We start from the raw sequence: 12,517 nt of genomic DNA on the forward strand, positions 1-12,517 counted from the left end.
CATAGTATTATCTTTTTTGCCAATAAGGATGTATTTCCTGTTGTGCTGGTGCGTGCCTTCAAGTCATTTATGACTTATGGCACCCCTAAGGTGAGCCTATCACAATGTTTTCTTTGCAAGATTTGTTCAAAGAGCAACAGCAATAGCAGCTTCATTAATATACCACTTCATATTGCACTGAGCAGTCTCTAAGCAGTATAACACGGTAAGCTAATGCCCCCATCAAGCTGGATCCTCATTTTAGTGACCTCAGAAGGATGCAAGGCTGAATCGACCCTGAGTCCCTGGCTGGGATTGAACTCACAACCTTGTGGATTGTGAGTGAGTGGTTGCAGTACTGGCATTTAATCACTGTACCACCAGGGCTCTTTTTCCTCCCTCTAAGGCTGAGAACGTGTGACTTGCCCAAAGCCGCTCAGTGTTTCCGTGCCCAAGCCGGCATTTGAATCCTGGTCTCCAGAGTCATAGTCCGATGCTGAAACCACTACACCACACTAGCTTTCCTATACCCCTCCAAATGAACAATTCAAGTTCTTGAAAAGTATAATATTAACATCTATTGGAGTTATTGAGGGTGCAAGCCACTCTAGCTGATCCAGTTGTAATTGTAATTATCATGCTACTCAACACGTAATTATCAGGAGCTTTGTATTTTTCTAAGAAACTGATTTCACAGCTATATCTTTTTAAAAAAATCTTTTCTGAAAAGTTTATTGGGACCATAAGGGCAGAGACATTACAAACTAATTTTTCTCTATATACAATATAGACCTGTTAGGAAGTAGTGAGGAATCCCATTTTGTCAGCTCAGTCAAAAAAATCTTTTAAAAGCATATCTCAATAGCCTTCTTATGTATTTGTAAGCGTAAATGCCAATCATTCTGATTTTTTAAAAATGTAAGGAAATGTGTCAATTACTGTTAACAAGTTAAGAAAGTGAGAGCAAAGGAATAGTTACAGATGTTAATGAAATTACTTGTTAGTAAGCTTATATCATCCCTGTCCAGGCACTATAGGAAAAATGAGGTCAAGATGGACCGTTTTGGAAGCCTCTTGCCAGAGAAGAACTAGGTCTCTCCTAATGCTTCTGGCAGAAAATGTCAAATGTCAAAGTTCTTCCCTTGTTCAGTCTAATTTGTACTAATGGATGTTTTGAGTCTCCAGTGTATTACCATTCCATCCATGTGGGTAACAATACCATATGGATGACTTGCTAAAGGAGATAATTAATTTGACAAACTGATCTAGCAAAAGTGGAAGAAGAGAAAATGCCCCTGTGGAGTGAGTTGCAGGGCATCCTTACTTCCCTTAGAAGTTAACTTGAGCTGAAGATGCCAGCACTACATAGAGGCTAGACTTTTTATTACTCCTGAGACAATTAACTGTACCCAGCATATTTTAATATGATAACTTTCAAAATTTTGTTTATAGACAGCCAAGGATGAATGCTAGACTTTTTATTACTGATAAACAAGTGCTGATACACAAGTCCAAGTACATCTTTGATTTGTCCATGGATAAGTCAACTTAGGTTTTTGGGGACAATTTTTTGACCTAAATTTCTAGACTTATACATGAGCATATACAGTATATATCTATACAAATAGATACAGATGCATATGGGGGAACTGAGGCATAAAAACGACAGTATCTTTCCTACTGAACTAGACTTGTTCAATTCATGCTCAATCCAGAACTGTCAGGTTACATGTAGCTAAATTTTATCAAGTTATAAACAAGCTCTTCCAGCTCTGTCCCTATGCATGTCTCCTCATATGTCTCCTCATATGCATTTAATTCAGTGACACTTATTCCCAATATGTATAGGACTGCAGGATGAGATCCTACACATTTGGAGTTAGTACCACTGCATTAGATGGCACTGATAAATGTATAACATATATAAATGTTTTCTATATTCATAAGGTTGTAAAAAAATCCAAAGTTATGAGGGCATTGCACTTAGATCTTTATCCCATCTTCTCTTACCTTTTAACTTTACATTTCTATCTCACAATTCTATCTTACGGAAGCCACCAGAAATTATATCACATTTGAGCCTTTCCTTTATTTCATTTTTTAAAAAAAACTGATTGAAAGATAATTTATTTTTTTCATTAGCTCAATGTATTCATAAAACCAATCATCTTAAAATTGGTTTCTAAAACCAAGTAGGGCAGGCTTAGTTTAACTCATTAATGAGTTCAATCAAAGTGAGAAAGAAGACAAAAATATTCAATTAAACTATCAGAAAGCACAGTGCATCTTCTTCTGTGCCTTTGTTTGATGTTGTTGTGTGCCTTTCAAGTCATTTCCAACTTATAGCAACCCTAAAGTGAACCTATCATGGGGTCTTTCTCTTTAGTTATTGTCATAATATTGGTATATCTGGAAAATTTACCAGGAAGTCTTTTACCGCAAATCATTACCACAGTTTTTAATGGAATAAATACAGTCTCTATATCAAAACTACCACAGCCTCATGTAAGCTTTCTTTTCTTTTTCACCAAAGAAAATATTGTTATAAAATTACAATATGACAAAAGGCAAACTTGCTCACCTACAACCTGGATGATTTCTGCCAGCAGAACTCCATCAGTTACATCTTGCTGCAGGTCTTTTATCAAACGTTTATGGCCAGATTTTGCTAAATAATGGTTGGCCCAATCTGTATAAATCTGTAAAGAAGAGAAGGTGAGAAGTTTACATATTAGGCACTTGACTGAATTTGTATTTTAAACTAATTTTCTCAGTTAAATTCATGTAAAGGAAACACCAAGGTTTGCAGTTCCTAGAACAGAATGTCCTTCTTTTTCCTGAGCTGTCTGAAACAAAGTTAGCAACATTAAAATTCAAGGCATTGTGCTGATCAAGTATTCAGCTTATTATAGTAGGGCTTTCTTGTATAGAGAAATTTGACATCAGAGCTGGAGGAAACTAAAGAAAGCTTCTAAACATGCTATAGCCTGAATGGGTTATCAGACATGGAACTAAACAGTCTGCAAGAGAGACTGGGTTGGATTTCTTTATTTATATTAAGGAATTCAACATTTCCCTTCTCCCCCACAATGGGAAAGCCCTGAAGGATATTTTTATGTATGTATTTTAATTTGTATTTTTTGTTTATTAAAATATTTTATGTCCTTTATCATGGGGTCTTGGGGTGGGGATTCCAATAAAAAATGTGAGACATATCCATGTTAAAACCATAAATAATTTAAATAAGATAAAAACATATTGAACAGTTAAAACCACTTTAAAAGCTACAACAATTTAAAACCATGTGTTTTTACACTTTGAAATAAAGACTTTAATAAAAAGCCATGTTTTGTCATGGTCAGAAAAAAACAACTAATGTTGGTACCACTCAGACCTCCAAGGGAAGGGATTCCACAATCAGGGTGTCACCTGATTTAAGAAGCTCCTCTCCCATTTCATATTGCCCCACTGAGAGGAGATAGAGCAGGACCCATCCTGCAGGCCTCAATTCTCAGGCAGGTGTATAAAGGGAGAGGCATTCCTTCAAGTATTGAAGTGCTAAAGCCATTTAGGGCTTTAAATGAATTCTCAGCCAGTGCAGTTTCTTGAAGGTTGCTACAAGTTATCTATTATGGTATTCCTGTCAGCAATCTTGCTGCTGTATTTAGCATTCGCTATAGCTTCTGAGTCATCTTCAGAGGCTGTCCCTTGGGTCATACAAATGCAGACTTAGCTCTTTTGACGATAATAAAAATTCCAAAGTCCATATTGTAATTAATAGCTTAATTAGACAAACCAAAATGGCACAAAAATCTGTGTGCAAGATTTTGAAAACACAGATACCTTTACCAGGCAAACGAGGTTAAGAAAGCATGCAGAGGAAAAATGGAAGACAGGGTAGAGGAGGAGTGAGGGTGCTAGAGTCGTGTAGTGCACATGTTATTTTGAGAAAGTATAGCAAAGGTCTGCAGACTATCAAAGTAGGATCATCTGGTGACATCACCAGTGGGCTCAAACTCACTGTATACAACAAAGGAAACCAATGAAGATTTTTTTGAGGGAGGGAATTAATGGCCTTCTTTTAATGATAATTGCAGGTGAAATGTTAATTCACATATTTCATTTATCCCCCCTCCCCCCAAAAAATTATAAACTGTTTTTCAACTATTATAAAAGTCTCTAAGGCAACATGTTGATGTTAGCCGCCTTCTAGTCATCCTTGACTCATGGCGAAACTGTGAATGAGATGTCTCCAAGCCCCTCTATCCTCTACCTCTCTGCTCAAGTCTATACATCTGGCATGTGGTCTGCCTCTCTTTCTACTGCCCTCTGCCTTCCCCAGCATCATTGTCTTTTCTAATGAGTTGTGCCTTCTCATGATGTGGATGAAGTATGACAGCCTCAATGTAGTCATCTTTGTTTCCAGGTAGAGTTCAGGCTTGATTTGTTCTAGGATCCAATTGTTTGCCTTTGGGCCATCCACAGTATCCTCAGGACACTTCTCTAGCACCACATCTCCAATGAATTAATTTTCTTCTTAGCTGCTTTCTTCACTGTCCAGCTCTCACATCTGTACATGGTAATGGCTTGGATGGTTCTAATGGGTGTTCACTTCAGCTGTATATCTTTAGAATTTTATCTAGTTCTTTCATTGCTGCTGTTCCCATTCCTAATCTTTTTCTGATTTCTTGAATACACTCTCCATTCTGATCAATGTTTGATCCTAGGTATGGGAACTTTTTGACTAGTTTGATTTCCTTGTTATCTAGGTTGAATTTATGTAAATCCTCCATTATCATTATTTTTGTTTTCTTTATGTCTAACTTGCTTTTGCACTTGTTTCTTTTACTTTCTTTAGTGATTGTTCCAAGTCTGTGATGCTTTCTTCTAGTAATGTAGTGTCATCTGCATATCTTAGTTGTGATCTTTTCTCTACCTTCTTCTGTGTCCAAGACTTCTCTTTCTATTATATTTTCTGTGTACATGTTGAATAGATAGGGTGATAAAATGCAGTCTTGCCTGATCTCTTTGCTTATTGGGAACCATTCTGTTTCTATGTACAGTTGGCCCTCTATATTTGCAGAGGTTAGGGGCAGAAGACCCCCACAAATGTGGAAAACCAAAAATAACCCATCCTCAACTAGAAGCCAGTTAAAGGCACGGAAGGGGGGAGGAACAGGAACACACCTGCTCCGTTCCTTCGTCCATCCTCCCATCCCTTTAACTGGCTTCCCAGAGTAGCTAAAAGGACAGAAGGGTGGGGGGAAGAGGAGGAGCAGGCATGCATCTATGCCTCTTCCCCCCACCCTTCTGTCCCTTTAGCTACTCTCTCTTCTGTCCCTCACCCATCTGACCCTTTAACTGACTATGGGAAGCCAGCTAAAGGGATGGGAGGATGGGAAAAGAAGCATATGCATGCATCTGTTCCTCCTTCTCCCCTTTCTGTCCCTTTAACTGGCTCTGTAGTGACACTCCCATTTTTTTAAGAGCATTCCATAGCTTTTCATGATCTATGCACCAAAGGCCTTGCTATAATCTATAAACCACATGTTCATTTTCTTCTGGAATTCTTTGGTTCACTCCATTATGTTTGCAAAATGGTCCCTAGTACCTCTTCCTTTCTTGAACCCCACTTGGACATCTAGCAATTCTCTCTCCATTTATGATTGGTTGTATGAAGAAGTTACAGTCACCCCTCCTTTCTTGTGGTCTTGAGATCCACATTCTTGATTATACATGGAGGGGCAATCTCCGTTATCCTCAATGGGGTGTGCCCATACGGTGTGCACACTACACGCACTCGTGGGGGCACGCCCCATTCAAGCCCATAGGACTTGAATAAGTGTGAGTCTCTGTTCTTGTGGGGGTGGTTAGGGGTCTAGAACGGATGATCAGTGAAAACGGAGGGCTAACTGTATTTGCAATTAACAGATTGTTGGCCTCACAGAATGTTATTATAATATGTGTATTACAACTTTGATTTTTGTTGTCATTTTTGCATGTGTCTTCTGTTTCTCTTCCCATCTTTTTGAGTTCTCTTGTTCCCTTTGCATATCTCTATTTGTGATTGCTCTCTGATTCTCCCCTTTAGCTTTCTGCTTGTTTCATAATCCTGTATTTTGTTTCATTTTGGATTGTCTCATCTTAGGGTATTCTTGCTGAAAGGGTCTCACAAGGAAGTTCAATTATGCCTCCTTTCACGCAGTACTAACATGTGTTAGCTATGGTGCCACTGATGTTGTCTCTCTAAGATCTACCATCAATGTCACTTACCACCACTGCTACTGCCAAGTTGTTGTTTGTTCCTTGATGCTTTATATTAGTCTCTGTTTTCTCTGTTTCTGTTTCCTCTTTCAAGTTCTCTTCCTTCCTCTCTGTTCAGTCCTCCTCAGGTCAAAATGCACTACAGTGAATCAGTTGTGAACTAAAATGTGATGCTGTAATTTATATTGGAGATATGTGCATTATATTGGCCAAGTGTACACATGAACACACACACATAGTCATGAAAACTGAGATGTATCCAGTAGCATCCTGGAATAAAAGATACTGCAGTTCCTCTGATGGATGTCTTGACTTATCTTTTTAAAAACAAAATAAGAATAAAGGAAATTCCAAATTGTGGTCATTATGAATACCATCAAAATCAACTGTGATTGGCGCAAAAAAGTGATGATAGAACATGTGAAATGAGTCTGGGGAATGTGTCCTAATAAGAAGCCATTCAATGGATGTAATCAGGGGATAAATGATGTTTAGCAGGTCCTTCTATCCAGTCATTACTAGGATTTTCATAAGTTCAGTGACACCACTCATTATTAGTATCACCCCAAATGTCTTCTTGTCACAGCAGTTTTGAATCATTCTGGGGCATTCCAGGTTTTTTATAGCACAGGAAAGTAGCTAATTGGCTAAATCTAGCACACAAAAATATCATTTCTAAACCAGTACACAACCATTTTTATAATTAAGTTATGATCACATAAATATACAGAGCATTTGACTTGCAAGCCAAAAGAGAAAGCTGTCTGGTAGGGATAGGAGAAAAACTAATGCTTGACCCCTTTGAAAATTCAAAATGTGACTAATATTGTCCATTGGATGAATACAAAACTATTTCACCAGATGACTACTGGCATCTAATATAATTATTTTTAGAGTATGAGTGTTTTGTCTTTATAGCACAGTTTTATGATCACTGACTTACCAAGATCAATGTTCATTTGTAATACTTCTTACTATATATCTAGTATATATTAAGCTAATTATGGAAGTCATACAATGTAAAGGCAAAAGCTTCTTACTGCTAGACTTTGCAGCTGCCATCTTAAGCTTCTCTCAGCTTGGCAAAACCTGTGTGTTTCAACAAGCCAGCACCATCCAGCTGTTTGGTAAAGAAAACTGCTTCCAACCTAGTATGATTCCCAGGGCTGTCTCTTCCTACTCTGATAAATGAGTTGAAAGCTAAATAGCCAATGATTGATTTAAGTGGCTGAAAAGATGGATGAAAAGAACAGAAGATAACTGGGAAGAGTCTACAATTATTTCCCAGAATATTTTATTTTAAAATTTATCTGTTATTTTTTACCTTTGCAGAGCTCTTGAAGCTGCCTTAGAAATGATGGATCAAAATAGTAGTTCATTTACATTGACACTGCCCAGACCTAGAAGAAGCCTTCTCCCAACTTCTCCCAAGGAATTTTTCAACATGCCAGAAATTAAATCTGGGACATTTGTCTACAAAAGATGCCAATTCTAGCAGTGACACTGGCAGTTCCCACTTATGGCTTATTTCCCTCAGCTACTTCCTTCAGGAGTTGTTCTTCACCACTTAAGCCACCTTAAATGACTACAAATCCAGAGCTCTTGAAAGTTATTCTTTTTGTGTTGAAATTCACAGAACTGACAAAACAGTAAGCCCATTACTGGCAGGGTGATTCTGTGAGTTACAGAGTGAAGGTGTAACATCATCATAATCATCATCCTTATTAAGCTTTATTTATAAAGCACTGTAAATTTACACAGTGCTGTACATTCAATCAATTAAAATTGCTAAAATAAAATAAACCTGCCTATGGCATACATTCTATGAAAAAGGGGATGTGTCACTATCTGTCATTCAAGCACTCATTTCTGCTGTCATAAAACCTGGACCCTGTGCTTCTTTCTGTATGATTGCTGTAGTTGTGTCTTACACAGACCATCCCTTTCAGATTTTTCCCCCAAAGGTTGCTAAAATACCTCTACAGTACCTGGGAAATGAAGAACTGCTGTTTGTGTCACTACATTACCTCTAACACAGATATGAAGAACACTGTATTTATAAGAGGAAAGTTCCACACACATCATTTTCAGGATGTGAATCCTTTTCTAGATTTGAATTAGGGGTGTGAAGTGTCAATATTGTTTTTGCAAATGTAATCCAACATTTTTCAGTTCACTGCTGAAATACTAAAGGTGGAGCAATCAAGGTTTTGACAGATAGTCTTATAAAGTCAATATAAACGGAACAGGGCATATAAGAAGGAGGAGGAGGAGGAGGAACAACTACATTCTAAGATCTGGAAGTTTAAAAACACAAAGATAGTGTGGCTGTCAAAAGCTTTGATTGTCATACTTCCACAACCAGGGAGGCCTCAGCTGGAAAGCCCATGGCCAGGATACAGCACATGAAGTTGTTTTTTAGTAGACAAAACACTATTCTGTCAAGCGTGCAGATGTCTCATGGGCACTTTATTAACACTTAGCTTATTTATTAGCAAGAGGAATCCTCAAGAAATATGAATTTCACAGTGGGAAATTCATGGCTTAACTTCTCCCATTGGGATTCTAGCTGAAGATAAATGTTTGATAGCTGTCAACATCAATAGTAGTTTCCTAAACCAGTGTTACTAAAATGACCATGACCAATGTCTAATATGAATACTAGACTATACCATATGCACAATATGCTAAAGACAGTGGTCTCCTGCACTGCCTGTGTGTCAAGAAATCTGACAGCATTAATTGTTGTTATTGTTCTGTGCCTTCATGTTCTTTCCTTATGGTGACCCTATGGCCAATCTATTGCAGAATTTTCTGAGGCTAAGATGGTGTGACTTGCCAAGGTCACCTGGTGGGGATTTGAATCCTGATCAAGTGGGGATTTGATCCCTGGTCTTCAGAGTCATAGTCCAAAATGCAAACCACAGCACACTGGCTCTCAACAGCATTAGTACTGTTAAATATTAACATTAATATAATATAACTACTAGTAAAATACAAGTTATTATGACAGAAGTGGAGTGATAAGGAAGAGAACTTTTCCTGTTATCGAGGTGCATAATCTGTGTGTGCTCCATACATAGTTTTTTAGTTCTCTGATCCAACGTGGGGACTCATTGGTGCAGGCTGGCAGTTGTACTTAAAAGACAAGCATGTTAATTCAGTGTGTTTGAATATATTCCTCATGCCATATATTCCCTTTTCATACCCAAATGGGTCTGTAGCCCAGTTTATCACTATCTGGAGTGTTCTAAATTAATTTTCAGGGGCCAAAATTATTCTTTTGTCAATTTTTTAAAAAAAGCTGTAAAAGAAACCAGGAATAAAAATATTTACATTGTTTCTTGTCTCTGTTTCTGGTTAAGCAAAACTGCATGCACTAATTTAAATTTTAACATTTGAGGCTCATTGATTCAGTTGTAAATAGTACAAGAGGTGCTTGATTCTGTTCACTGAACTTGGACAGAAGCACTTAACTTTGGCTGGGTTAAGTCCAACTGTTTATGATACTCACTCCCAATTCAAAGTGAAAAGCCTAAATTGGGAATGTAACATTATAACAACTTAATTAAGTAATATCATATTTAGTGCAGAAACAAATGCACACCAAGGATAGTGCATGTGTAGTGTTCCCTAACAGGTAGATCTATCTTAATCACATTGACCATGTTCACACATTGCAGCAAGTCATTGTGTGATTTGTTGAAATATGGATTGTTCTGATGTAAAACTTGCCTCTGTTGCAAGCCATGGTTTATTAACCAATTACAAACAACAATCAAAATCCAAGATATATTGTAGGTTTCTTTAAACCCTGGCTTACTCTACTATCCAAACCTGCAAACATGGCTTGTCCCTGGCTTGTTTTTCCATCTGCCCAGCCTGAAACAAGAGCTGGCAAAAGAAATGAGCAAAACAAGCCATTATTTATAGTTTTTTGTGGGTTTTTCGGGCTATGTGGCCATATGTTAACAAAATAAATTGGCTTGAATCCTATAGTTAGTCTCAACTACAATAGAACCACTCTAGGCGATGGAAGGGAAAAGCCAGCTTATCCCCAGGACTGCCCAATTCACAGGAAGAACACGCACCTCCGGCTCCCACAATGGGCCAACAACTGATGTGCAGTCCACACTGCCACCCCTCCAACTGAGAGGACATATGAGCCAAAACAGAGCATTTATGGTTACAAGCCGCACTGTGCCATTTTTTCCCATTCTACTGCAAACATATGCATATGTGTTCATAGAAGCCCTGCCAACAATTGCCAATCACCTCCCTCATCCTGCCCAGCTGCCAGCTCACTGGATGCCCTGTGCAACTGGCCATTCTATCACATCATCAATTGACTGCCTGTTAGGCACATGGGTGCAACTGGTGACACATTGGCACAGCACAGTTATGGTGTCTCTCTGTACATACCCCCATTCTCACCTTTCCCTGCACCAATTGGACTGGCCAGTTTGTTAATTTTTTTAAATTAAATCCATTGTATCATTCTTAACCTGATGTGTCTGTCATCATTTTGCTCCATGGGATGTACAATGGGTCAATGGTGTGGCTGACCACTCGTGCTTGTGCAATTAATTTACAGGTAAAAGATTTTTAGAAAATGGCCAGCAGTGGCACTGGCACTCAGTTAGCCAAAGGTATCTATTCCTGACTGCTTCTGGCCCTCCCCATCTCCATACCGCTATGCAGTATACATAGCGGTATGGAATGATAGTTCACTCTTTTGAGGTTGGAGTGGAGCAAACTGGGATGTTTATGCTCCAGTGTTAAACCCTAGAGTGTGGCTTGGATCTGTTTTCATCCTGTTTTGGCCATGTGCATTCTCTGAATAAGTACATTTCAAAATGGAGCAGGGTCATTTCTTTAAGCCCATGCAGACAAGCCCCAACTTTGTTTTGAATTTGCTAAGTCAATACTTATATAGGTCCTACTGATCAGTGAGTTTACTCTATTTGGAACTAAGTTGGATTCAAGCCATTTTTTCCCTGCTACCTCTTGGAGCATTTCTTTTGAAGAGATGCACTATGAATCAGTCTCATGACTGTGACTCAAAGAGACATCACAGTAACAGCTGTACACTACATTTTTTACAGCTAACACCATAATTAGAACTGACCAGAGTGTGCTGTGTTACTCATAGCAAAAAGCCCCACTAAAAAGCATGTCTTAAATTGCCATGGCTCTCAAGAGTGCTAACTAAAACCGCAGGGGACTTTTTTTTTATTCACACTGTACTTAAACTTAGAATTAGCATGTGCTAAGGTGATCCTCACAGGAACATTCACATTTAGCATTTGTCACAATCCAACAAAGCAAAAAATAGGGGCAAAGTGTAAAACAGAAACCCGCTATTTCCACACTATAATTATTGGATTGGTTTTCACATTTTAAGTTAAACTTATTTAAGCAATAGGTTTGTAATGAAACATGTGAAAATATTGTTGCACTTCAAATGCATAAACTATTAATGATTCACATTTTTCCATTTCAGCAATGATATTATTTCAGTTTTTTATAACATTTCATTGGTTGCATTAGAGCAGGACTGCACATATAGCCCTCAGAAGCCAGCATGAGATACCTAGGTGCTTAACCAAAAGGATTCTAGCACATATAGCCTATAAAAGCATAAGATGCAACTTGAACTAATTGCAAACCTCCATGCAGATGTTCCTTTATGAGATCAATAATTATTCCCAACAATTTCAGATAACTGTACAAACTTTCTTGCCACAAAGGATACCTAAAAATAACTTATTCCTCACAAATCAAAAACACTGTAATGTACATTTCACCAAAGACTGTTATCTGAGACCATATAGTCACCAACTCTAGATATTTGAGCCTGCTATATTCTATATGAATTTACTGTGCTCTGCAACTCTACCCTTTTCTTCTCTTCTGAAGTAGGAGTACAGACTACTGATCAAGCAATTTTCCTTTTATTTTATTTTTAAAATCTTATTGACTTTCAAATACATAGTCCCTTTTTTGACCTTATAAGAAGTTAATATTTTCAAATTTCATGCTGCTTATCAGGAAATTTACTCACACAAGATGCCAGTTCTAATTCCTGAAGAGTAAGTACACAGCTATAACAGTATGCATACAATACACCACTTCAGATATGAATGGTAAAGACATGAATTTCAGATATGTATAGTATGTGCCCATATTAAAAACACATAAACAGACAGATGCAAAATATGGAGTCAGAAACAGTGATCCTCATGGGAGAAATTCCAAAAATTATGGAATGTCT

The 12,517-nt window shown here is 37.9% G+C and overlaps 1 protein-coding gene across 11 annotated transcripts in view; it reads right to left on the reverse strand.

The window, feature by feature from the left end:
- NAV2 (neuron navigator 2) overlaps positions 1-12,517 on the reverse strand; it is a 783,367-nt gene that overhangs the window by 259,557 nt on the left and 511,293 nt on the right. For all 11 annotated transcript variants that reach the window (XM_042439006.1, XM_042438987.1, XM_042438971.1 and 8 more), the window contains one exon: positions 2,561-2,678. In XM_042439006.1, the coding sequence (XP_042294940.1) occupies positions 2,561-2,678 (118 nt within the window). The remainder of the gene's footprint in view (positions 1-2,560; positions 2,679-12,517) is intronic.

Source organism: Sceloporus undulatus, chromosome 1 (genome assembly GCF_019175285.1).
Source record: "Sceloporus undulatus isolate JIND9_A2432 ecotype Alabama chromosome 1, SceUnd_v1.1, whole genome shotgun sequence".
Taxonomy (NCBI): Eukaryota; Metazoa; Chordata; class Lepidosauria; order Squamata; family Phrynosomatidae; genus Sceloporus; species Sceloporus undulatus.